Source organism: Lepisosteus platostomus, chromosome 11 (genome assembly GCF_059453375.1).
Source record: "Lepisosteus platostomus isolate fLepPlt1 chromosome 11, fLepPlt1.hap1, whole genome shotgun sequence".
Lineage (NCBI taxonomy): Eukaryota > Metazoa > Chordata > Actinopteri > Semionotiformes > Lepisosteidae > Lepisosteus > Lepisosteus platostomus.
The window spans coordinates 46,650,335-46,677,304 of NC_142621.1; the positions used below are offsets into that span (position 1 = coordinate 46,650,335).

The 26,970-nt window shown below is 46.3% G+C and overlaps 1 protein-coding gene and 1 long non-coding RNA gene across 6 annotated transcripts; one reads left to right on the forward strand and one right to left on the reverse strand.

Annotated features, from left to right (window-relative positions):
- Positions 1 to 212: 212 nt before the first annotated feature.
- Positions 213 to 18,749, forward strand: pecam1b (platelet and endothelial cell adhesion molecule 1b). 5 transcript variants are annotated; one of them, XM_088600066.1, is made up of 16 exons: positions 213 to 404; positions 518 to 544; positions 3,943 to 4,236; positions 4,582 to 4,866; positions 5,002 to 5,265; positions 6,037 to 6,318; positions 7,223 to 7,504; positions 9,131 to 9,400; positions 10,304 to 10,405; positions 10,489 to 10,519; positions 11,043 to 11,122; positions 14,275 to 14,337; positions 14,696 to 14,785; positions 16,274 to 16,330; positions 17,083 to 17,105; positions 18,458 to 18,749. In XM_088600066.1, the coding sequence occupies exons 1-16, from the start codon at positions 302 to 304 to the stop codon at positions 18,509 to 18,511; spliced, it is 2,307 nt and encodes a 768-aa protein (XP_088456192.1). In that variant the 5' UTR covers positions 213 to 301; the 3' UTR covers positions 18,512 to 18,749. The 5 variants fall into 5 exon arrangements, 4 of the variants coding, with proteins under 4 accessions (XP_088456192.1, XP_088456193.1, XP_088456194.1 ...); XR_015925452.1 differs by lacking the exons at positions 16,274 to 16,330; positions 17,083 to 17,105; positions 18,458 to 18,749 and having other exon boundaries at positions 215 to 404; positions 11,047 to 11,122; positions 14,696 to 14,770; XM_088600067.1 differs by lacking the exons at positions 14,275 to 14,337; positions 14,696 to 14,785; positions 16,274 to 16,330; positions 17,083 to 17,105; positions 18,458 to 18,749 and adding an exon at positions 11,829 to 12,932 and having other exon boundaries at positions 215 to 404.
- Positions 13,612 to 25,026, reverse strand: LOC148652850 (uncharacterized). The gene is made up of 3 exons (XR_015925453.1): positions 24,883 to 25,026; positions 14,220 to 14,352; positions 13,612 to 13,745 (listed from the first exon to the last, which is right to left on the reverse strand). It is a non-coding gene; the product is annotated as an uncharacterized LOC148652850 (long non-coding RNA).
- Positions 25,027 to 26,970: the final 1,944 nt, after the last annotated feature.

Genomic DNA, 26,970 nt, shown 5'->3' on the forward strand with positions numbered 1-26,970 from the left:
TGTGCCGCTGGGGGGTGTGAGAGGAGTGTGCTCCACAACGAAAATCCCAGACTGCGCTGAGCTGGAGCGCACATCCTCAGGAAGCAGCAGTCACTTCCTGGAAAATTCAACAAAGCCAAGAAGGTTCCGAGTGATAACTATAGCCCCCCCGCCCTGCACAGGCTCCAGCCTCCACACACACACACACACACACAACACACGGACTCACACCCCCCTGTGCCAGAGCCTCCCTGCCGCTGCACTCCGGAGCTCGGCTCACTCCCTCCACACTGGTTGCCATTTCAGAGACACCACCACAGCCATGGGTTCTGGGACCAAGGCTCCTGCGCCAGGGTTCGACAGGAGGACTCCAGCCTCTCCCGGGATGAAGTGCTACCTCTTCCTCGCAGTGGTTCTCCTGACCTGTGCGTGCAGACATGAGTGTTATTTTCAGTTGTCTGATGGTTTTGCTTTAGAAATCCTTTTCAAACACGACTGTTAGAAGTGAAATAATTCTCTTCTTTTTTCCCCACCCCAGCTGTACCGGGTGTCAAACCTCACACTGGTAAGTGTGGAAATTTTATTCCTTCGACAGTTTTGTTTTAACCTCAGGCAATTACCATCTTTTTATGCAGGAAAGCAGAACAAAAACACTTTAATTCACAGGACAGCCAGCTGAAGCACCTTATCTCCTCATCCTCAGTCAATAGTTATCTTTTGGAGTGGAAATTTTCCCAACCTCTGCTTCCTCTGTTTTGGGCTGGGAAAATGTTGTATTTGTGGACGGAAGAACTAGCAGAGGAAAGAGTGAAAACTCACGTTTCTGCTTTGTCAGGGCTGCTGTTTTGTTTTTGCTTTCAAATCTTTTCGTCCTATTTTATTCAAAAAATATTTTTTGAATAGTTTTTCAAAAGCACAAGCAAACGTGTTCTAGGGTCACCATGTTGTGTCTTTCCAGGGTGACTCTTGAGCTTCTGGGGGTCCGCTTTGTCCAGCGAAGGCAGCTGGTAGCGGCACAAGTGTCCAGAAAAAAAAACGTACAAATAATTCTTTTAGAAATGAATTTCACTCAACAGTTCACAAAGCCAGGGAGGGGACAAAACTTTTCTTAAGCCGTGAGACACCGACGTCTCATTTGCGCAAAATTAGTACTGAAAGAAAAACAACAAAAAGTCAAAATCCAAAGCTGACGTGTACATTTTAAAGGACTTCAGAATCTTTTTTTTTCTGAGTAGCTACGTAAACCTGTTCGATGAAGGTGCTTAAGAGGTTTGCAGTCTGAGGCTTTGAGGGACATGTTTTTGGAGACTGGTGATCACATGAATTGTCTGAAATGAGACGTGTGTGAGAAAGAGAGGAGTCAGTTGCTTGATCTGACCCCATCAGCCCATGCTGGTGGTGCAGGAGCCAGGATCCCAAGGGGGTAAATCTCCACTGCAATCAGGAGGTCGGGTGCTGCTTAGTGTTAAACAGTGGCCTCTGAGGCTCATGTCGAAGAGAGCAGGCAGTGGGGATACAGTTCATGGGCCACTCCTGTTCGCTGTGCTACGGCCTGGCCGCTGGTGTTTGTGGCTTGGCTTGCTGTGGCCCTGGGTGGGACAGGATACTAAAATAATGCTCCCTGTGCCTTGTGCTGCCACTCCCCTGGGGCTCTGATTTTCTGTTGCTCTAAAAAGGCGGCTTTCCTTCCTGAGGCCTCCTCTGTTTACTGATGGGGTCTTGGCATTCCTCTGTTCTCGTAGGAAAGGAATTCTGCTGCAGCACTGAGCGCGCGGGGCTACAGGACAATAGAACCGACCTCTTGCCAGAATTGTTTCGAAACCTGTTTTTTCCCCCTCCTTCGGCATGGTTTTCACGACTTCATGGCAACCTGAGAGCCTTTAGGCGTGGATTTGATTGTGCATTTAACCACTCTATCGTGTCAATCAGCCACAGCAGTATTTTTAAACAATGAGAACATTACAAACGGTAGCACCTATTAGTCAATTGACATTCTCCCCGCAATATTCTGAACCACTAATAAAGGTCCTAAACAAGAGAAGGCCATTCAGCCTATAATGTTTAGTGTGTTTAGTAGTTACCGTAGTAGCTAATTAGCATTTCAGTTTCTTGTTTGAAAGAAGCCGGGGTATCGGTTTTGAGATCATGGCTGTGTGCTGTAGCTTATTTCAGACTTTCACGCGTTCCCACACAGTTTGCACTTGTGTCTGCGGGTCCGTGCTTCGCTGGTGACCGAGGTCCTCGGGGCTGATCTTGTCGGTGCCTTCGAGGGTTTGAAATACTTGAATCGGGTCCAGTCAATATTCTCTGTTAAAGACCAAGAAGGTTGTTTGTTTAGCCCATCAGTCGAGGACAATGCATTGAGCCCAGGAATGTATCTGGAATAAGTGCGGAGCAGCTATATCGTCTTGGTCATTTTGGAGGGGAAATTTGTCGTCTTTAGCAACCTGTAAAAAACTCCAGCAACCTCTAGTAAACACCCACAGAGAATTAGATTGTATGCTAAGTGTCCTGTTTTGGTATCACCAGTGTGTCTCACTAGTTTGCTATCAGAATCTAGATCACTTCTATAAATTAGGAAGAGCACTGGACCTAATATGTTACCTATTTTTTCTTGGAAAACCCCTGACCGACATTCATTTCAGCCATGAGCTATTTACCTTTCATCAAGCACAGGATTCTCCTTGATTATCCCTGAGAAATGTAACTTCTCCCCTTATCGTTCCTTTACTGTAATAATGCCGAAAACCTTTCATTATTTATTAAGTGTCCATTGCAGTATTCTTTATCTGCTCTTCAAGAAAAAAAATATCCTTTTGTACCAGTGCACAAACATGGGTTTGGTCCGCACATAAATTGTTGTAGAATTTACGACGCATATAAAAGATTGTTAATATTGTTTGTTATAAACAGTAAAAATGCATTTGAAAAAGTAACATGGACTACTACTCATATATTATCAATCTTTTTATGTGAGTAAATACTCAGTAATGCTTTCTATACAATTAGTAAGAAATGATTTGGGGAAAAACTAATAATAATAATAATAATTAATAATAATTGCTTACACTTATATAGCGCTTTTCTGGACACTCCACTCAAAGCGCTTTACAGGTAATGGGGATCACCTCCACCACCACCAATGTGCAGCATCCACCTGGATGATGCGACGGCAGCCATAGTGCACCAGAACGCTCGTCAGAGTCTGTGGCCTACAGTGTAGTCGGTTTTACGGGTGCTCAACTGCAGTGCTGAGAACAGCTGACATTACTATACTGTAGCTCTCCAGCTGGCTTCAGTGCCACTGAGCACTCTGGGCTCTTCTGGACCGTCTTGCAGATACCCACCACCACTCAGTCTCCTACTTAAATTGAAGTTAATAATAATATAACTACTAATGAAAATTCCTTACACTTATATAGCGCTTTACAGGTAATGGGGATCCCCTCCACTACCACCAGTGTGCACCCCCACCTGGATGATGTGCCAGTATGCTCCCCACACACCAGCTCTCAGTGGGAAGGAGAGCAAAGGGTTGAAGCCAGTTCAGAGATGGGGATTATTAGAAAGCCTTGATTGATAAAGACCAAGGGGAAATTTGGCCAGGACAAGTTCTTTTCGAGAAACGCCCTGGGATTTTTAATGATCACAGAGAGTCAGGACCTCAGTTTTACATCTCATCTGAAAGATGGCACCTTTTTTAAGATTTAGTGCCCCCCATTACAATACTAGGGCATTAGGACCCACACAGCATCAGGGTGAGCGCCCCCTACTGGCTCCACTAACACCTCTTCCAGCAGCAACTTTAGTTTTTCCCAGGAGTCTCCCCTCGAGGTACTGGCCCGGCTCACGCCTGCTGAGCTCCAGTGGTGAGCTGCAGGGTGACGTGGCTGCTGGTTAAGTGAAGGCAGAAAGAAGCCCGGCACTCACGACTGGCCTTTTCCCCTGCTCTTTGCTGTGCAGCTGTGACGATCAACTCGGTCGGCCTGGTGATCCTGCCCAGCACCAGTGTGGCCAGCGGGACGAATGTCAGCCTGAACTGCACAGTGGACATCAGCGTCCTGGGCAGCCAGCCCCTGCTGTTCCAGTACAAGCTCCTGAAGAACGATGAGGTGGTGTACTCCAAGAACCACACCGAGCAGACTCTATTCTACCCCATTGTGGGGGCCAGAGCTTCTCACTCTGGGAGGTACAAGTGTTCCGTCACAGTGGAAAGCAAGAGCCAGGACAGCCAAACCAAACGCTTAAACATATCAGGTAGGTAAAGTCATTTTTTCTTTTTGCTGTAAACTTTATTTGTGCTGTATATAATTTCCACCTACATACAGTACCTGTCTTGAAACAATGTTACTGTACAAAGTAATTAGCAGTCATTGAGTCTTTCCTACAGTAGGTCTCATGCTAGTGAAAATGATTAATTTCCCTCCTGGGTTCAGGGTGCTTTTATTGTGAGCAGCTGTTATTTTATAATTGTACAACTGTACTGCTGTTCACTCCATCTCCTTTCTGCTGAAGGTGTTCTTCCGTTGGGGCTTCTCCAGCTCCTGGCAAAAAGTAAAGGCTGTTCAAAAGTGTTTAAAAGGTGTGTTCTTGTGTGTCCAGGCCTGCAGAAACCCACTCTGACCCTGAGTTCCCCGACGGTGATGGAGGGTCAGGAGGTCCTGGCACACTGCAGTGCGCCAAAGGAAACAGGCTCCTTCATATTCTATTTTCACAAGGGGTCCAGCGAGTCCATGCAATCCCATGCAACCACAAACTACGCGGAGAAGAAAATTGTGTTTCACCCAGGAGAAAGGAGTGCCGTCATTTATTGCAATTTCCGAATCATGACTTTGCCCGAAGCTGGAGAGTCGGACCGCAGTAACGCTGTGAACGTCACCATCCGAGGTAAGAGAACAGCACCAGCCAGTGGAAGGGAGGAGTGGCCTAGTCTGCCGTATCTCTGCTGATCCCTGATCGGCCAAGCGCCCCTCTTCCTAGCCTCTAACGTTCTTCCGGTGCTCTTCAATGCTTGTTTTCCAGAATTACTGAAAGAGCCGCTGTTCGTAATTAAACCATCAGAGCACATCATCGAGGGGGACAGTCTGGAGGCAGAGTGCAGTGCCTACCCCCAGTCCTCCGCAGACACCCAGATCCTCCTGAAAAAGGGTGCCAACATACTGAATGTCACCAGGGGCCGTGTGACCTACAGCTGGACCCCTCGGGCTGAGGACGCTGGAGAGTATGTGTGTGTGGCTGAGCTCAGCTTGGTGAAGAAGGAGACTGCAAAAACTGTGAGTGTACAAGGTGAGACATTCTTACTCTCTTGGAAGGTGTTCAGTATCTGCTCCGAAGTGTGCTGTCGACTTGTGGCTAGTCAAAGCTTTAAACCGATTTGATATGTAGTAAAATTCACTACCCATGCAGTGCACAGACATGCTGGGTAGAAAGTGCTGTACAGCCCAGGTAAATTGTAGTACCTGCAGCATGGCGCAAGTTGTGCAAGTGTTGTTATGCAGTGTTTCTAGTTGTCTCTGACTAGCGTGATCTTAGTGTAATCTTTTGAAGTCCGCTAGAAATGTTCAAATCTGTGGTGGATGCGTATGTGAATGCAGATGAGCCCTACAAACTAAACTGTGTTCAGATAAATTTTCCTGTAGGATTTACAGGCCTGCGTTGTGCACGTTGTCAGTTTTTGTCAGGTGCAGGGGTATTAAAGTTGATCTTTGCCAGCTCAGGTCAAGTCTTTCTGGATTTTCTTTTGAAAGCCATGCCTATATAGCCCAGCAGTGGTCTTTTTTTTTTCAGTAAGCGAATTAGCTCACACACTGGCAGGTGTGTGGGTGAGTTATATATTCTCAACAAGTACCCCAGTGCTCCAAAGATATCAGCTAAGTAGAATAACACTTCTGCATTCCTGCTTTTGAGAATCTTCTTTTGCTACAGAAATCCTGGGGATTCATGGTTACTGTCAACATGAGAAACTTTGCAGAGAGAATTTCAGCTTCTCTGAAAGTTCCACAGGTGACTTTCAACCAGGTTTATATGAAACTGACCAACAGTCTCTTTCAACCACAGAGCTATTTTCCAGGCCTGTCTTAACACCACAGCCACAGGAAGTAAATGAAGGGGAGAGCTTCAATCTGACCTGCAGGAGCACCAGCATAACAAAAGAGAGGATTTCTGCTGATGATGTGAAGTACAGCATTTACAAGGGCAGTCAGTTACTATCTCCAGAGCATGTCAATGGAGTTTACAGCAAGAAAGGAGCCACTCTGGAAGACGGAGAGTCCTACTTCTGCAACGCTTCAGCCAAAAACATCACCAAGAGCAGCGAGGTCATGCACTTCAGAGTCTACGGTAGGAACCCGCGGTGAATACGCAAAACACACTGCTGCACCATAGCAGGACATGATCTGCCTCATTTTCGGGGGGAGGGCAGTCCACAAGCATTAATTTTAAAAACCTCCGGACTCTATGTCCTGCTCTCACCCTTGTGAACGTGCATCTTGGTGTTCACTTGTTTACAGTGTTTCTATGGTTTTTCATCTCCTTTGCCATGCCCCTCTGTAAAACAGTCGTGATTTCCCACCGGAAAGGGCAGGGATCCCTCTGCAGTGCTGTTCAGGCTCGGGAGGTGCACTATATGAGCTCTCATTTGTCCTCTCCTTCTGACACATTCTGTCCACCCGTGCCGATGCCTGCTCCCCTGCTGGGCATCGGGCCACACATCTGGGTCATGCAGCCCGATGTGCACGTCTGCAGGGAGCCTCCCCCACATCCCTGTGTAAGCAGCAGGTTGTCTGAGCTCTGGCCTGTTCCCTGAAACCACCTTAACCACCCTTACTGCCTCTTCACTACTGTCACAGGTGCAGTCCCCTCCGGGCTGCGTGCAGCTCCCTTTATCCCAGATGTTTCACAAGCATAAAACTCACAAAAGTTCATTATCCAAAGCAGATGGTGCAGACGTCTCTAGGAGTTGGGGGAAGGAAGCTGCTGCTACAGTTTAATGCATCGTCCAAGGGGACTAGTACATTGCTCAGGGTGTCACAGCGGGCTAGGCAAAGAAATGGGATTTGAACTGGGAACCTTCTGGCAATAAGCTCTTCCCCTCACCCACTTTTAGAGAAAGTGTAACTCCATGAGGTTAATCACCCTTATCATCATCATTTTCTTCTTAACATAACAAGGATTGCTTTCTGAAATCAAGCTGAAATCCTGATAGTAAAAATGTCTCTCTCTTTCTGTTTTTCTTTTGTGACAGCTCTCGTTTCCAATCCCACAATTAGAGTCACTGATGACGTGATCTTAGGTAAAGACTTCAAGATTGAATGTTTCTCTGAGTGGGGAACACTTCCCATCAGTTATACGCTGCTGAAAGCCCACGAAACCATAAATACTACAGTACAGAGGCACAGCAGGGATCGCGCTCTGTTTCCTGTCAGAATAAAGAGGAAGGAAGAAATTGCGGAATTCAAGTGCGAGGCTCAAAACCGAGGCCCCCACTCTGTTAAGCAGAGTGGCATGCTCAACGTCCAAGTGATAGGTGAGACAGTACTGTACTTCACAACACCTTACAATGTAATCCAAAACTGTGCAGAAATCGGCATGGGCCATCAGTTTGAAACCATACCTATGACTGCATGCCAATTCATCCACCGTTTCATTTAGCTGACGTCTTTGCCTTAGAACAAATCATAAGGCTCACCCTGTTGTAAGATTTTTCTGTTCAGCACTGGGGCGCCTTTCCTATAGTTTCTCACATTTTCGTATCTGATGACTCTCTAAGGGCGAATAAAATATGGCAGCTTGGATTCAGGCCTGTGTGAGTTTCCTCTCGTCAGAAAACTCTGTGATGAATTACCTTTAAATCTTCATAAAAACCTTGGCCATTGACACAGCAAAATTACTCACAGAGCACATGTGACTTTTCCTCACTTTCCTTGTAATGTTTGGAATCTGGGTGCAAATGCCTGTGGTCCTTCACTGTTGTTATTGCCGCATTTTAGAAAAAAGTAACCAGCCTATCTGTACTGTTCTGAGCTGCTGCCCATTTCTTGTTTGTCTTTGCTTAATGATGCACGATGATGCAGTGTAAAATTTTACTGGTAGATTTGACTACTGCAGAAGATACTGTATTGTACTTTACCTCTGCTGGCTGATCGTATTCAGAAACAGCGGGGTTAAATGCATTGATTCGGGGACAGTAAAAGCACGAGAGCTCACTTTCTTAAGCAATCTGTCAGTCTTATTATATTTACTGTATAAAGCATCTCAAGCCACTGTACAACAATTCATCAAAATAAACTGATGTGGCAAAGTAAAAATTAAAAGGAAAACCAAAAAGGACTTTAAACAGTTAAAAGATTGTGTATGAAGTGAAATCTTCAGCTGATTTTCACAGACTTTTATGGGCTCAAGAAAACCGTTCCACAGTTTAGGCACAAGCACAGACAGGGGCTCGGTCACCTGAGTTAACCTGGGCTAGCCAGCATCTGCAGAGGGCACGAACAGATCCCTACAGGACCCCTCGTCACAGTCAAAATGCCAGTTGGGATGAATTATATCTTTAGCAGTGTTTCTATTATTTCAGTCTCCTGAATCTAATTTGTAGCTCCTTAGTATAAATTCCTCACATTTCACATTTTGTTGCAGGCTGAGAATAGGCAGCACTATTTTCCACAAAGAGTTATGAGGGTGCAGAACAGGTTTCTCAGTCACCTTGTGGATTGTGCTGCTACCCTGGCTTCTTTCACAGCTGGATGACACCTTTGGATCAGTTATCTTCTAACTATTGAATGGGCTGAAAAAGCTGAATGGCCTCCTCTAATCTGTAGACCTTCTTTTGTTCTCCTCACCAAATCATCAATGGACTGAAATTAATGGGGCAGGAATCTAAAGTGAGGGGGCCTTTCAGCCACAATCTGGTAACAGCGTAATAGAAAGTACACAAGTTCCCATACAGAGAAAACTGACAAAATGTGGGTATCTGCTTACTGTATAATTTTATAAATGTACAGTATGTCATTATTCTTCACTAACACAGTTTGTATAAGAACCGGCAACATTTAATACTTGATAGGATCAAACTGCAGCCCCATGTGAGTCTCCCTCCAGCCCCTTCTGACAGCCGTCGGTAAAAGAAAAACTGCCTCTGCTTTCCCCCTCACAGAGCCAGTATCTGCAGCTGTTTTAACAGCCCTCCCCAACATCGTGGAAGGCACGAACACGTCTCTGTCCTGCGCTGTGCAAAGCGGGACGCCGCCCATAACTTTTAAATGGTACCAAACTGGGAATAGGAAACCCCTGCACACCAACTTCAGTACCAACAATGTTGGAATCTACACCTTCAGAGCCAGCAGGGATCAGAGTGGGACCTACTACTGCACGGCCACAAACAGAGCCCTTGAAACCAAATACAGCAATCAGACGGCTATATCTGGTGAGGCCTTGGTCTTCTCTCAACACTCTTACTTTCTAGTCTGTGCAAATGGAATCTTTGTGTTAAATGCCAGGGAGACCATCTTTACATGACAGTTCAGTTTTGATGAGCACATGAGAGGCTGCATTAAGTACCAGATATTTCATACATGTGGTGTTACTCTGCTTGCTGTTAAAATTCTATAAATGTATGCAATGCATGTTATGATACTATTATATGTATGCAGTCTTGCAGTTTCTGAGTGCTTCTGCAGTATCTTGTTTGCATCTCCAGTAGTGTACAAATTACATCCACCCTGTAGGACGGCCCCTTCAGAGTTAAAACGAGTGGCTTTCTCCAGGGCACTCAGACTCCACAGACGTCTCCTTCGGGTGACTCAGTCCTTGCTGTCATGGCTGTCGGGCGCTCAGACACCAGCCAGGGTTCGAGAGACAGCAGTGTTAGCGACCTGCTGGTGAAGTTAGAGAGGCAGTGCACTGTGCTTGGCATTGCTCCAGCCTAACGGAAAGCTACAGGACCCAGAGATAACTCGCTGGAATCCGAGCGGCTGCTGCAACAGCGCTGTGAGAATGGGGAAAAAAAACACAGCTTCACATCAGCGATGCCATAGAGTCAAGGGTGGGTATTAGTATTCACCCAGGCAGGGACTTCAGGCGCGCTTTTAACTGAGAGCCTGACACATCCTGCCTCCTCGCTGCCTCCTTTGTAGTTTGTTCGCGCGCCAAGATCAATGGGAGAGCGCGCGACGTGAGAGCCATGAGAATACCGCCGGGGCCCCGAGGGGCCCGAGCTGCAGGAACGGCCCCGCCGTGGCAGGCTCTCGCTCCCAGATCCAGCGCTGCCCTTGGCCAGAGAATTGCACAAGCTGTGCAGAGAGGCTGAACCTCCTTCTCTCCTCTGCAGTTAATTTAGCGGAATGGAAGACGACGGTCATCGCTGTTGTCACCGTCCTGATGCTCGTCTGCGTCGCTGGGTTCTGCGTCCTGTGGTTCAGGTCCCGGAAAGGTAAAGACACAGCTCTCCTTTCCGCATGAACGCCGAAGAGCGCCGTGGTATTTTTGTAACTCTTGGTTCTTTCTTTTGCATAGCTAAAAAGGAACGGGATGCAGAACTGTCAGTGTGAGTTGACTGTTTTTATTTTTTGGTTTTCTAAATATATTCATTTTGATTAAAGTCTTTTTAATGGTACAGCTTGCAGGTTAAAATAAAACACAAACTATTTCTATTTTGTTATTATGTTAGGTTCACTGCCAGGTGGGCTGAAATTGACAGATATTTATGAGCCTTAATCTCTTCCACGAGATGCTACGAGTGACTGCTTCACTTTCTGTGACAGCTGTCAGAGCTAGTTACTGTGTCAACATGTGCCTGCAATTGCGTTTGTTTCTCAATGTCTTGATAAGGACTCAGGGAATCTATTCTACTCCCTGAGAGTCCCCTGTCTTTCAGTCAATAATTCATTCAATTAACTAATTAAAATGTGAGCTAGGTGGGATAAAAACAGGACGATCTGGAGAGACTCTAGGTTTGTAGGGTGCTGTCTCAATGCATAGTGATTCATGTTGTAATTGAGAGAAAACTCAGAACCCTTTGTTGCTTTTTTAAAAATTCCAGTGATGACTTTATTTTTACCATTTCTCAGAAAGCCTTCGAGCCCTACAGCAGATGAACCTTTAGCAGTGAGTCTCACCAACGAGACAGAAGTTTATAATGCTCACAAAGGTAGCACAGTTTCCTGATGTACTACTACTGTGTGTGCTAACAACCACAACAGCATTTCTACATGTACTGCCTGCTCTCCATCTCTCACTCATTGCAGTGTCCATCTGGTTTACCTTCTGGTAACTCTTTCTGTCATTAACAATGCATTTAATCATTCCACGGCTCACCTAAAAAAACAAACACTTTTGCTTCAAAGAGATGAAAGGAAAATTTGGCATCGAAAATATTTTAGAAATTGCATTCCCAGTCTGTGAATTAAAAGACCAACTAGGACCTTTTTATGTGCTGGTTGTCTCAATGCATGTGAGTGATTATCTGGTAGAGTTTCAATTGAGTGAAATTTAGTTGTCATGAGTTGGAAAAATGCTGCCACTGCCCTCCTATTTTTCTTGTTGCTGAAACAGATAGCACTCTCAGAGCACCCACCCGTCCAAGAACGACACATCCTGTTCCAGTGCTGCTGGCAGAAAAGAACAGCATGCAAAATGGATCTGGTTTTTGCTATTGTTGTTACAAATGGGAATTGAAAGAACAATGTAGGAGCTATTGCGCACTTGACCTTCCTGCACACTGTAAAATGAATCTTTTCACCGCCCTCTAAGTAGTGTCTTTTGAAGCTGTCGGCAGAGTGCGGGATATTGATGTGATATGTGGTTGGTCTCCTCTGTGGGTATATCATGGGCAAAAACCCCCCATCTGCTTGCAGGCGCCGTGCCACACTGTGATGTCACTGAGGGGAAAGCGGCCAATGGAACTCGAGATAGTATCGCATCATTTCCTGTCAACAGCAGCAGCAGGAGCAGTCGCAGTAGCCCTGTCACAGTGTAGTGGGCGGGGCCTCAGCCTGGCCCGCCCGCCCTCGTACCTGCAGTGCACGCCAAACATTCACGAGAGGCCTCAAGGACCGCCCAGAAATCTGCCAGAGAGAAGAGTACAGAGAGACGTTTTTTTTTTTGGAAGCCTCTTGAAGACATTGTTGTTGTTTTTCTTAATGTGTTATTTGATTATTTTTTTTTAAAGAACTGTTTGCTGACTGCAAAGCAAGGCGTTGAAGCCGTGAGGCTCATCTCGCCTCACAGTGTGGATTGGCCGGGCTGTGAGCATCTCAAATTCTCTCTGAACCTCCCCCCCACCCCGCACCCTGCACAGAGCCAGCCTCTACATCCACTTTTACACATGGTGTTGCAGGAGGGTGCTGTTAAAACATAATCTGCTGCAGGTGCAAGTTTCTTGCGTATCTGTTTAATGCTCAAGGAGTTGGGAGACGTGGCTTTTCAAAGAGAAAGTTATACTTCACATAGTAACATTACATGCAATGAATAGATTGTCAATGAAACTGCTCACTTTTTTAAATGATTTTCTCCCCACTTCTTATTCATTTAAAACAAATCTCTTACACAAGTAACTTGTAACCGTGTAAAGTCACACAGTGACTATATGCAGTACATATACACCTACAGTACGTACCTATTAACAGTATGTATTCTAGGATGACAGTTACTGTTTAGAGTTGTCATATAGCACATCTCCACTGACTGGCATACTGTCTTACGAATCACTTGTAATCACTTTGTTTCTGATGTCTGTGGCTTCTGTTCTATACATACTGTAGGAGGGTCTGATGTAATTAATACTGCCACCAATCTGTCCTCCTCTCTGCTGTCCCAGGGACTTGTCCTGTAAATTCATCTGAACGGAGAGTGTATATATCTTTCATTATGTCCATATTAAAAGAAACACATATTTGTGTGTATATATATTGCTTGGTGAATATGATTTTAGAATAAAAGTTTTTGTTATTTTTGAGCCAGATCCTTTTAAGTGCTTTCTTTCTCATCAGCACTAAGATACATTACAGTGGAAAGTTTCGTGGACCATAATGTAAACCTTCATGAAGTATAAGCATCTCTGCTCTGCCACAATCTTTTTTTATCGATTCTTTTCTAGTCTCTCCTCTTCTTTTACACAGTTTGTACTTTGCTCTGTAAAACATGGGTACGATGAGCGATCAAACACAATTAACATTGTGTTTGACCGCTCTCTGGTATCTGTGGTGTGCATAAGACAACATTCAGGATGAACAAAAAGTACCGTACAGGAGTTTCTTGTTTCGCTCCTGTTATTGTCGTTATTCGCTTTATTCTTTTAGGAATGTCGCAGTGCGCCAATCTCGCCACCAGCAGAGCCCTGACAATGTTTCTGCTTGTTTAGAAGCGCACCTGTAGCACAGCCAGACCCAGCCATGAAGTGTGAAGCCTGAACAAAGTTTTTTTTAAAACAATTATTTTATCTGGCTTATGGTGGTACTGAGACATTGTCATACCTGAACGTCTTAATTAAAACTGAAATGGGCTTTGGAAGTGACCAGTAACACTCCCAGGTACAGGTTTTATTTGAGTTTAGAGTGCTGCTAAAGGAAATACATTTGCCATTATAATAAGAGCCTAAGCCAATGTGACCCACAGAAATTTGAAGAGAAGCTCTGTAGATGGGAGCTCTGGTTGCAGGCCTGTCCTGTTCGTGCTGTCTGTCCTGTTGTGAGCAGGAAGGGTGCAGCCTGACCGTGGTCCATCCTTGTGGTTGACGTTTGTGCCGTACAGGGCGTGCCATTTCTATCTGACATCTGACACCAAAAGAAGGACGTTTTATCCCTTGATAGAATGTCACAACAACTTCATTGTGTTAATGACAGCTTGTAATCAACACCAGCGGTCATGAAGATCATTTCCAAAAATGGAATTTATAGGAAGTAGACCTCTACAGTAAGAAGTAGAATATAGTACAACAAAACTCCCAGGTTTGTACTTCAATGAAATTAAAGTTTGAGTTTGTGGTTTTCCTTAACAACTTTTATTTTATTACACAAATAAATGTGGCAGATATAAATGGGACCCCCTGTAGAGAGACTCACCAGAGTATCATACATGACACAAACTAATCCCAGTAACACGTGTGTGTGCACAATAACATTGAGAAAGGGACAAGACTAACTGCAGCTTATCCTGCTGTGGCTTGGGGTGGTGTGAGTGTGGTTCAATGCAGGCCGTATTGAGCAGGTGGCCTCTCTCAGGGTTGCTGTGGCCGTCCCAGAGCTCACCGGCCTGCCTCCTACACGAGGCTCGCTCCTAACCTCCCTCTGCTTGCCCTCGCAGCTGGTCCTGAGGCAGAGGGGGGAGACGCCAGCTCCTCGCTCGTGGAGAAAAGGTCTGAGCCAGGTGAGCCTCCCGTTCCTGCGCGACAGAGAGAGCACTGTCAGCTGATCACTAGAACAGGGGCTTAGTGAGCCACCTCGTCCACACTTAGTACATGGAAGGAGAAGCAGGCATGAAGAATCAAGGCTTTGAGTCCTTGTAAAGTCTTGAGTAAAACACAGAAGATCTTTTTCAGTGTGCAGTTTCCTTGTGTGCGCTCGCTAATGTCCCCAAACGCATTGCCCTGTTCTAAAAATATATAAACAGCAAAACTGTGTTTTTTTTCCTCTCCTGCATATGTTTTTTTGTACAGTTTGTTTGTCTGTCTGTCTTGGGAACCTGGCACACACCAATCACAGAGCTGTATGTTGCTGTGTTCCAGGGTCAGAGGTTGAGGGCTGTGCAGACACACCCAGCGAGCCTGACGTTGAATACACTGAGGTGATGCATCGTGACCCGGACCCCTCCAGAGGTCAGTAGTTGTTCACCCCACGCCTGCAGGGCTGGCAGACTGCAGCCTGTGTGGCTGGTAGTGTCCACAGTTCTCCCCCCTCCCTGCAATTTAAGCTCAAACCCCCCTGCAGGTTTGCAGGATTAGACAGCCCTTCCTCTAAGGCAGAAGACAGCACAGAAAAGAAGATTACACAATGAATGTCATCCAGCCGTCTTGTCACAAACTGGGCACAAGCAAACTGTACCCCAGAATGGATGAGATTTAGGATTGTCTCAGCATCCACTCAGCCTTGTAACACAATCATTCTCAATTATGGTCCTTAGAGGAACAGGATTTAGCTCCATTCTTAACCACAGGCCGATTGATTTTATTTTTCTACTGGGGGGGGGCAAATTTGTAAATTTTCTTTCTGCCTTTAAAAACTCACATGGGATGTGTAATTAATATTAGTCCTGTATCAATTCATGAGACTCAGAGCCGCCCTGCCTCAGAGGTGTCTTCTGACATTCTGCAGGGGGAAGGAACGCTCATTTTGAGCATGTCCAGTAAAGAGTACATCCAACAATGGGCAAGGACACACTATATCCACATCCATAATGAGTGTGTCCAAGAATCATTCCCACCAGTTTGTTCATCCTCAGCTGATCAACTAGTAAGTCAATGAGATGGGCCATAATTGACAAGCAAACAAGCTAAGAAGAGGCTGCAAAAGGCTCTGTGTGATGGAGTTACTGGAAACCGTACCCCTGAAGTAGGGTCATTCTAACACTGTGGACTGACCAAAGACACGAGCTGTCTTCATCAATTAGTCCTGGAGAGGAAGAGCTCAGCTGAAATAAAAACCAACAGACACCGTGTTTCTCCAGGATCTTTGATGGGAACCACTGTTGTAATTCCATAACTGCAATTAGACCCAAAGTTCTCTTGGCCCCAGGACAGTAATCTGGGGCTGTCATTGAGAAGATCACACTCCTGAGGACGTTCCTTGAGACAGAGGCTCAATATTTACAATCAAACAAATATCAAATCATTAGCTACATGAAAAAGAATATGAGCCAAGTGAATTTCAGCTGGAACAAAATTCAATAAAGCCCTTCTGTTGTCTTTGTCTGAGCACGACAGATAAAGAATCGAAACATCGAACAATCACAGGGAGGGAACAGTGACAGAGTTGTAATCTCCTGTTTGTCTATTGCACTTTATTTGAGCTTTTTTCCTTTTAAGTTGAGCTATTTCCTGTATACACTTTCAAAAGGGGATTTCTTCTAAAAACGTTTTTTCCCCCAAAAGCTGATAACAGAAATAGCTGATACCCTCATTCTGGGAGTGGTGTAATTAGACAATAATTTTGACATATCTTGAGATCTTTTGTATCAAGCCACATCATACTTGAAACAATCTTTTTTTGATAACAGGAAGGGCTGAACTAAATACTTGTCTGATAGCTCACACACCTTTGGGCTTTAGGCTGCAGCAGCTGAGTATCTCTGTTTCTGCGTTTTGCAGCTCCAGTTCGGAAGGGCACGGACACAGTCTACAGCGAGCTCCGAACATCTGCCAGCGGTAGGTGTCAGGCACTCACACACAGGATGTGACCGGAAGGCCCTCAAGCTCTCGGCGCCGATCTGCTTCCAGAAGCGGCGCTGAAAGTGTTATAAAATGTGCTAAAAATGGTTAGGAAATGTACCGAGTAGCAGTAGACGGATAGCTAGGCCCGATGGCTTCTTGTTTTTAGGTTTTATGATGGTCTGAAATTGAAAAGGAGCGTCTCGGCAGTGCAGCTGAGGAGCTGGAGATAGGCCGGTACTTTTTCTCCTGTCGGAAAGCAGCGAAACCCACTCTTCACCTCTGCACACGCATCTGAGGGCGATTCTGCCGGGGAAATGGGATGAGAGAGACTGGGTCGGTCCTGCTGTGCTGTTTCAGAGGGGCAGCGTGATGATGTCACGTCCCGAAAGAAAAAGGAGGCACTGTATCTCGAGAACAAAATCAGCACAAACGCTCCTTTCAACCGCATAAACTGCTAACGGGTTTCATCATTCGTGCTGTTCGTGAAGGGGAAGATTTGCCACGGTTTCTCTTCAGAATTCAAGTTTTACACCATGATTATTGTCCTTTGTTCCAACTGATCTCCAACACTGTTTTTCCTCCTGGTTCTTGCGTTCCAAGGCCCGGTCATGACTAAGTGACTCATGTCCGAGAGATCTGATTACGAAGGGTGGGGGGAGTGCCGGCCCATGTGGGATTTGAACTGTATTCACAGACTAAAACTCAGAGTTTTGTTCCCTCATCCTGTCTCATTCCTCTCTCCCCAGGTGAGCCCGAGCCAGCGGACTGTGTAAGTACCGTCCCTCGCTTTTTCAGCACAACCATCTTATGTCTTGTGTCATCTTCACTACCAACTCCTGGCACAGCCTTTGTTGAACCCTTATCCTTACATGCTAGGTGGCATGCTAGCTCACAAACTTACCAAGTGCTTCAAAGCATGTTAGACCAATATTTGGTTTACAGAAAAGCGGCTAAATATTTTTTTCATTTCATTTTGCTTTTGTACACATGTGGTCTAACCGAGGAGAGAACAGAGATTCTAATTAGTCAAAGAGATTCAAAGAGTCTTCACCAGCTGGTAAAAGAAATATAGTTAGACAGAATCTGCAGTTCTCTGAGGATTTATCCATTTGAAGTTGGAGCTGAAATGCTTTTTATTCTGTATGAGTAAGGGTTTTGTTGTTCTTAATAGATATCGATCTTCTCTTTAAGATAACGTGCTTCCTTGGAAGTACAATTACTTACAAAAACAAACATGTAGCTATGACCCCCAGTTACCTGCCATGCCTAAAGAAAGACCAACGTTTCACACGGCTGACCATTCAGGAAGCAGTCAGGTATGCTCACTGCACAAACTTGGCTCCTGAGACTGCAGGGCACAGTGGGAAGGCATGTTCTGTGTTTCCAGAGCTAGTCGTACAAAGGAACAGGGCTGTGGTTTCCTTCCTTATCGTGGCTGGGAATCTCTCGGAGCAATTTACCTCTCCTGGATCTCCAAAACATCTTCGCGGAGCTGTCTTCACAATGCGTGGTGGGAAGGAAGCAATCAGAGCTCTGCAGCCGCTGTGTCAAACATGTGTTGCGCCTGATTTGGCAAATCCTAGACCACAGTGTGTCATCTAGTGAAACTGATTCCCGTTCTTCGGAAGGCACCAATAGCTCAAGGAAGTCTGTGATTATTGCAGGGCTGTATTTCACAGTCTAGAAGGAGGAGGAGTGGTGTACGTCCGTGAGTGAACTGGGGTGCAATTCCCCATGTTTATCAGTGGTGAGGAGTGAGAGGTCAGGTCGAAGCAGTAATCTTTGGCGAATCCAGTTTTGCCAGAGGTTGGCCTTGGTGCCCCTGTAGGAAACGGGCACCAGTGACTGGTCAGACTGCGCACCAGTCCTTCTCTGTACGGTCTGTGCCCTGCAGTTCTCGAGGCACGACGCCAAGCGACCAGTGGTGCCCTGCGAGGGGCGGCCAAAAAGCCTTTTTTCAGATGGCATGTTTTCCCTCGATAAGCCACCCAGCGGGGCTGAATAACGAGATATGGGAGTGTGGAAGCGCGTACACATGGCACAGGCGACGCCCTGCAAAATGCCCATGCAAATTCACTCCGGCAGCAAGTGACGGCATTTCCCTTTCCCTTTGCTTGGCAGGACTCTGTGGAATACGCGCAGCTCAACCACAACAACGCGCACCCCAGAGCGTAGGAGGCCAGGAGGGGGTCCGTGGGCAAACTGCGCCGCCCCTGGGCTTCCCAGCGCGGGACTTCTGCGGCGGGACTGTATTTATTTGTTTAAATATCATGTACTGGCTTGTAAGGACCTGGGCCAGTTAAGGTTTTCAATCGGCCAGGCCTTCCTGTGCTTTTTGTTTTTGAGCGGGTCCCAGATTCTCCATAGAGACGCTCCAAGACATTTTTGAAAAAATAAACCCTGGTGCACACTGGCGATGAGTCCCCTCTGGTCCCTTTTGCACGAACAGACCCGCACACTTCCACAGGGCACCCAGCCAGAGGAGAGAGAGGTTTTCACAGCTAGGAGGATGGCAGCAGTATCTGTATTGTGAAAGAACTGCTCACTAGTCTCAGCTGTGCATTCCCCCCCCCACCCCCCCCATCTGCCGATGAGACTGGCTACACTTTTTAAATCCCAGGCACGGCTGTGCATAATTACACAGTCACATTTTCAAGCCTCGGTTAATAGCTCCACATCCTGCCTTTCTGACAAAACCTGGCAGAGTTTCACTTTTCCACAGCAGAATATGCCACACATGAGGCTAAACTCCAGACTCTCAGTAAAACACTCGCCTTTCCTCTTACCAGAGGAGGCGCAGAAGCCCCAGCCCGCAACAGCTGCATAGAGAGCCCTCGAGCTCTTGAATGCACAGTGCCTGTGTGTCCCAGTATCCCATGGCTCTCTGCGCTGCTGCTACAGCAGAGCTGCCCATCTCTGCATCTCTGACCTTTAATCTCCAGCTTTCTGGCGACGGGTAAAGTCTTCATCTTCTCCAGTTAAGCAAGGAATGAGTTCGGTTTGGGAAGAAAGGGCTCGGGGCAGAAGCCAATGTGCACCCAGATATTAGCTCAGGAGCCCCATCTTGTGGTGAAGCTAAAGAACTGCATTGGACCTGCCGAACTGCTCGACACAAGTCGAACTCACGATTGTGTGTTGGGAAGCTCCGCGCTGTGATTTTTAATAGTGATACTGCAGAGGTTAAAGGTGGGATTTTGCGTCTGCAGGCCGGTGAAGTGGGATCCTCTTGCTCCCGTTAGGAGATTTGTTGTTTTAGAGCAACAAATCGCATACTGTGGTATGACCCAGCACGAAACGCAGTTTCTCAGTTTGTAACCTTATGTGTTGTTTTAAGCAGCTAAAAAGTATTGTAACGATACCTTCACTACAACAACTTAAAACTGGCTTATAGCCACTCTTAAATTTTCTTGGAACCTGAAGTGCTGTCTTGTGCAGTTAACTGGTAGCTGGATGAGACTAGGAGAATAGATAGATAGATAATACTTTATTAATCCCGTAGGGAAATTGATGTGTTACAGCAGTCCAGCCCAAGACAAGCAAAACAGACATCAGAATAGTTATAAAACAAAAGACAAACAAGATAAATAAAAATAAATAAATACATAGGTGTGTGCAAAATGTGCTGATCATAGTCGCTGTAAAAACAATAAAATTTGTGCAAAATGTGCATAGGTTTATATAGACTGATTTTCCAAAAAGTACAATGGAGCAAACATGCTGTCCATAGAGGAGCAAATGAAGGGCTAACAGTCCTCGCCTAGGACAGCGTTATACACCCTGACAGCCGCCGGGAGGAAAGACCTGCGGAAACGTTCCCTTGAACACCGTAGCTGGAGCAGTCTGTTGCTAAATGTGCTCTGCTGCCCAGTAACAGTCCCATGAAGCGGATGAGAGGCGTTGTTCATGATGGCTGTGAGCTCACATCATGAACTGTAGATGACGGTACTGTGCAATCCACTCTTTTGTCTCTATAAAGGGCGAATTGTAAAACCCTTTCCCAGGAAGTTACTAGGTAGGTGTGATGGTAATTACATGTGCTGAACATTGTTTTGGGGTTTTTTTTTTCCTCTTGGGGAGATTTAAGCCTGCTGGTTATTGGCCCAGAGGATGTGACCAAAAAAAAGTTAAGTTGGATGTGCTTCCTTTCAATTCTAGTTTAGCATTATGAGCTGGCTACAGTCGTGTAGATGATTCCACCGGACTTTCCAGTAAACAAAGCATCCCGGGATATTTCCTGATGAGCACCTGCAGTGAGGGTCTGTGGAAGTCTCTTCTCCTGCTCATTTGATGACTGTTGAGTGAAGCTGAAGTGTGGTTCCTATGGCCATTGTTCTGCAGACAAGTGTTTCTCTGCTATAGCACAGGCGTACAAAATCACAGGGACTGGTAACTACATCATTGTTGAACAGCAGAGGGCAGCTCTGTCTCACGTGTGAATTAATGGACTAGTGACACCAAAAAAGGTACTGAAGCAAGATTTGAAAATGCTGACAGTGTCAGTCTCAGACTCGTTCTGGAAACAAGTCCTACAGATGTAAAGCTGCACAAGAAAGATTTCTACTGGGCTGGGCTGTGTGTGGTGCCTGGTCTTCTTCATATCTCAGAAGATTTGGACTATCTTCGTTTAATAGGAGAATTCAGTACTACACGCCAATTTAAAACGATACCGATGGATGAACCCAAAAAAAAACCTTCCATCAATTTTGATGTGGTAATACACCAATATCGTAACACCAATAATCCTCTATTTATCCAGAGAGGTCAGGTGCGAATTGAGATGCCCGTTCCCAATCACCTGACATAAATATAGATACCTTTACATGTAAATGACCCAAGACCCAAACCCAGTTTCAGATTTGCAACCTATCTCAGTTCTAGGATGAACCTCTAGTAAGGGACAGCACACAGTATAGGGACTGAATCCTGTAGCTGCCAGCTCAGCCGGCCTCCTCGCACACAGGAAGCTGTGGCCTCACTGCCCCTCTGTTCGGACCCAGAGGACAGGTGGGGAGGCTGACTGACAGGTCGTTTAATCCGAGCTGAAAAGACTCTTCCTTGAGAACCGAGCGGAAATCTGACATTCCCACTCCCAGGCGCTCGAGGGTGACTGTGTATGTGTGTGCAGACGCAGCCAGAAAGTCTCGGGCTTCGAGCTTCCTGAGCCACGTCAACCTCAGCAGTCCGTTTTCAGCCTCCAGCACCTCTGCAAGCCTGTGGCCCTTGCGCTGTTGTAAAACACCCAATGAGAACCTGCAGTGTCCGTAAGGGGGGGCGTCTTCACTCTCTGGTTAATGTCTAGTGTGGGCGGTGGCGCAGTCGTTAGCAGTTCTGGACCTGGGGCGCTACAGTATGTGCGTGGAGTTGGCACGTTCTCCCTGTGTTCTCCCTGGGTCTCACAGTTAACTGGTGGGTTCATTGGCCCTGGTGTGGGTGTGTAAGTGTCTGTCTGTGTCTGTGCCCTGTGACAGACTGGCATCCTGTCCAAGGTGCCCCCTGCCTTGCACTGTTCCTTGCTGGGATAGGGTCCGGCTCCCCCGCAACCCTGAATTGGAACAGTTAGTAAATGGGTGGAGGGAGAGTACTGAGACTGCCCAAACTCATTTCATACAAACTAATCCAGAACAACTACAACATCTGTTTTGCCAGCCGTGCTACTGCAGTGCAGGTGTAAGAGTTCCACTGGGCAGTGGAGTATGAGCTTGGGCTGCTGCAGCCCATTGCAGACGCAGTCTGAGGACAAACCAAACTGGAAGGAGCACTGGGCTCGCAGTTCTTCAAGCTTCAAGTTCTTCATTTGACATTTCAAGTGCACAGAACTGCTGAGCCTCTGGGATCTGAACAGGTCAGCGGCTGCAACATACTTGCAAAAAAAAACAGCTTCTCAGTTGTGTCAAATGAATTACAACTCAGCCTTCATAAGAAAGTGGTATTAAAAAATAGTGCTGCATTCTGCTATTTGAAGTGACCTATAGTGCTGAAAGCAATATCTTCTTTTCAAGCGAAGCACATTTGCAGAACAGACTTAGATTGTAAAAATCCAGACAACACTACATGTGTAAGATTGCCTTTCCGTTCATGATACAGTGCAGATGACAGGGATGAAAGTTAATGTACAGAAGTTTGATCACAAATGCCAGGCTTGAAATGGGTCACGGTCCGAGAAGATAACAGACACAGAACAGCTAGACTGATGGATCTGAGAGAAACGACAAACACTTCTCCTGAGCTGGTCTTTGAAACTCAGTTTCAAACTCTCAATTACCATACCCTTGCAGAACATACAGTGTTGCTAATTCCTTTTATGTTGATGTTATGGTAAACATGCAGAAGCCAGTTCAGATGGAAACATCGGATAACATTACATATAATAATCTACGACAAACATTCTGTCATCTGTGGTGCAAAGGAAAAAGAGTCCCAGGCCATCCTGGATTGTCTCACGTACAAGCTCTGCTTAATGCGAGTCCTAGTTCTGTCTGAATTAATGCTGCCACTCTTCACTCATCACATCGGCTAGTCCCTGCTCACAGAACTGGAGCCAGTGATAGCATGCAGTGCTCTCTGAGCACCATTCTGCTTTCTGGAAGTCCTCTAATTCATCCTAATTTTGTTGCCAGTCATTAAATGTGTTCATTGCTGTGACTAAACCTGTAGAAATCTAATTCCTGTGATAATATGAGAACAAAATACTTTTCTGCAGCACTCTTCATACAGTATGTAAAGCAATTATATATGAAATAATGCATCAAAAGATAGAGAAGACCTTTAGTCTTTTGCAACAACTTGTCTCTTTGAACTTGATGTGTCATGATATTTCATGCAAGGAACATTTGTTCAGAATACACTTGGAGTAGGTGCTAGCTCAGGTAGTTCAAGTAGAAACAGACTAATTACAAGCAGACAAGTGCAGCTTGTTAAGATCTCTGTTTTGGAGATAATATGAAGAGCATTTCTGTAGAGCAAAGCTCTCTCTTGAAGATTTTTGGATCTCTTTGGTGTCATGAAAAGCATGTTCAATTTTAACTAGAGCTTAGGCAGGACCAAGATCATATTAAAAATGCAAACATCAAATAATAATGACTTGTTTTTTTTGGAAAGAATTCCATTGGAATTATCATTTGCACAAAAGATTCCTTTGAAAACCCTCTGGAGCAGAGGGGAGATACTAAGCGTGAAAGCAGTTTAAATGTAAACCACAGTATTGTTTTAATAATGCCAGGGATAAAGAGACTGTTCCATGAAGCTCTTTTTCATTATGGATTACAATAACAAAAATGAAAGATACTCCAAAACTTTGAACCCCCGCCGGGCTTGCATTCTGAATTTCTGTCTTAACTTTAAAGGAAATGTAAGACTGTCGCTGGCTAACATTTAACAAAAGACACTTTCAGTGACTTCTCTGGGTTCCAGGCTTGGGGATCTGCAGCTCACCATAGTAACCTCGAGAGCAATACAACTGGGGTCCAAGCTAATCGGCTACATTTTCCATGCTTTATGTTTCCATGTTGTAAGTCACTGGTTTGGTGAGTCGCAGCTTTCCCGAACCCACTTCCGTTAGGGGAGAGTTCTGATTACAAATCCAAATCCTGGCAGAGCAACTCCGAATATCTCCATAACAGGCGATCACCCTCACCCTCCCCCCAAGCTCAGCTAGACAACATGAGCACTCAGCAAGTCAAAACATCTGCACAAGGAAGCTGAATCGCTGAATTGTCAGCAGTTAAAACTGGTCAGCAAAACAAAAATGAAAAGAAAACACAGAACAACGCCCAGTAAAAATGGCTTGATACCGTAAACTATCACAACAGCAGTCAGACAGACCTGAGACACAGGCCTGCTGCCCTCAGCTAATCTTTTATCACTGTTGGCTTCAGGGGAGGTGCACGTCCGGATATGGGCCCACCTCATGGGGCTCTTGAATGGTTTCTCATTCATCCCAGAGGATCCCCAAGTACTCCACATCAGAAGGCTCTCAATGAACCCCCCCCCACTGAAGTGGAGCCCCACCTGGGCAACACTCTGCAGCCCCACTGGGCAGAAGAGAGGGAGCTGTAGGGAGGCCAGATCACTCAATGCCGGAGTGGAATTCAGCCAGGACACTCCTTCTCCTAGGATCTTTAAAGGCCAAATAGTCTGGATGCCACCCAGCACCTCCGGTAGTGTCCAATCGTTTGGAAACAGGGGCCAAGAGGGAAGAGCGCCACCTACTGCTCCACCAACACCTTTCTCCAGAGGTCTCCCTCCCAGGACTGACCAGGATTCACTTGACTTCTGAGATCTGACAGGATTCGCCTGTAAGGCAGTGACATTGCTAAAATGTTCAAATGTCATCCTCATCTTCCTCATGCTTACAGTCCTTTCAGCAGCGTGTGGCATTTTGTCAAGAAATCCCTAGCTGGCCTGGGAAGCTGTAACAAACACAGGCCACCGGGACCTATAGCCTCAGCGATCAGTTTACGTCCTGGATGCCACCTGCACTCTCAAACGGCAAGATCCCCAGAGGTTGATGTAGGTCTGGCATTTCAGTGAAGGTACGGTGTTCTTACCTTATGTAAACGTTCACTGTCCATTAAGAGAATACCAGACCACTCGAGTTTTGGTTTACTTAGCTCTCTGTATTAGACAAAGCACTAGGTGTGGAGTCTGGCTGCCATGGGCACTGTAAATTCACCTGGTCTTTTCTCTCTCCTGGCTCCATGTGGCTTGTAGTCCACATGCTAATGAGATGTTTTGAGTGTTCGCCATGACAACCTGTCGCTATGGAAATGGAACAATTCCCAGGCAGAGAACACAGGGACAGAGACTGAGAAAGCACTGTCTCCTGATGTTTCTTTTTCCTACAGTGAGACCAACATGAATGTCTGCGGTTTGACACTCATGTGCTGCTCAGACAATAATGGTTTTATGCGGGGCAATAAGACTGAACTAAAAAAATAAATAAAACACAAAATAAAACTATTTTGACAATGCAAGGGGAAGCTGTTGTAATGAATTGTAAAGACGATGGCCTTACAACTACATTTCATCACTTGAAAGGCTAGGACAGCATAAATCTAATTGTGGCTTTTCACAGTGCAGCGTGTCTCAATGCGACAGCCAGGAGGATCTGAGCACTGCGGATCTAGGTCACAGGAGCTCTCGATGTCTTCCAGCCATCTTAATGTCCGTGTGGCGCCGTGCACAGTTCTAGAGCACATGCGCATATGTCATTGAAAAATACCAAGGAAGCAGTTAACAAGGGAATGAACTTTGAAAGTGCTGAGAAGGCGGCGGCAGTGCACGGTCCTCTCTCTGCGTGGCCATGTGGCACTTGGCTTCAGATGTGCCTTCCTGCCTAGAGCAACTGAACTTCACTAGAGGTCAGACAAAGATACACTCTGTACTCCCTTGCCTGTTGCAGCCTCATCAGCTCGTTCATTAAGGAGTTAAGAATAGAGACGGCCACTTCCACCCCACCCACCCGCTCGGTCTCCAGCACAGCCAGTGCTGCACCACGCAGAGTGGTCTCAGTGAAGACAACAGCAGTGCAGGGGCACCCAGGTCAGCATCGCTGCCTCGCAGTGCTGTGGCCCTGGCCTCAGTCTCACACCTGGGGGTGCTGTCCGTGTGGGGTTTGTATGTTCTCCCCATGTTCACTGGGTGCTGTGGTTACCTTCTACAGTCCAAAGGCCATACTGGTGGGTCAACTGGCTTCTGGGAAACTATCCCCGCTGTGAGTGTGTGCCCTGCGATGGACTGGCATCCTGTCTAGGTGCCCGTTGCTTGCTGGGATAGGCTCTGGCTCCCCCCGCGATCCTGAATCGAATGAAGTTGTTAGAAAGCTGGGAGAAAAAGAAAGACAAACACGCTTGTCGCGTGCAGAAAGCGGAGCACAGATACAGGCACTCGAGAGAGAGGTCACAGCAGTTCAGCACCGAACTCCAGCAGCAGGGCTTACGGTACATTAGGAGATCATTTATGATTCATTTGTCTCCTTCTAATCTGTGTGGCCTTTACACCACAGCGGTTTGCATCTGTGCGGCCCTTCTAGAATCCTCCAGTGTTGGTCAAGAGAGTTTGGCAAGTTTGCTCGCGGTCTCTTGCTATGGCAGCACTACTGGCCCTTGCCTGAAGCGCTGGTCTGCCCCTGGGCTGTCGCAGTGAGAGGGTGGAGGTGGCCTCCCACAGCTGCCTGCACTGGGGTTGTGACGGTCCGGGCGCAGTCAGCTGGGAGCCCCTTGGCTCGCTGCACAGCAACGAGGCACGTCTTTCATCAAGGGTTCTGCCGAGTGCGTCTGCAGCCCCAACCAGCCCCCTTGGCACACTTTGATGCACCTTGGAGGACCCCAGTGTGCTCTCGGCTTCCCTCCTTGGTATAATTCCCCAAGGATGCACGTCATTGTCAGAAGATACATCCAAGAAAAAAACAACAGGAGTTATTCAATCTGTTCCAGTTAGGCCATGTGTGGTGCAAAGACTATAGAAGCATAATAGTCCTGGCACACTGTTTCTGTCAAGGCTTGGGTTGAGGCAGTTCTCAGTTATCAAAAAAAGGCAGCCACATTGAACCATTGCAGATTGTAAAATGGTACAGTACAGTGGGCGAGCTTTGTGCTTTCTTTCATACTGCAGTATGACTGGCTGCAGTTACGTTC

Bases quoted from the DNA above. Each gene is read 5' to 3' on its own strand.
- pecam1b (XM_088600066.1), top strand. From the start codon at position 302: ATGGGTTCTGGGACCAAGGCTCCTGCGCCAGGGTTCGACAGGAGGACT. The intron at 545-3,942 runs GTAAGTGTGGAA...TTTGCTGTGCAG, and splicing joins GGGTGTCAAACCTCACACTG to CTGTGACGATCAACTCGGTC. The intron at 4,867-5,001 runs GTAAGAGAACAG...CTTGTTTTCCAG, and splicing joins TGTGAACGTCACCATCCGAG to AATTACTGAAAGAGCCGCTG.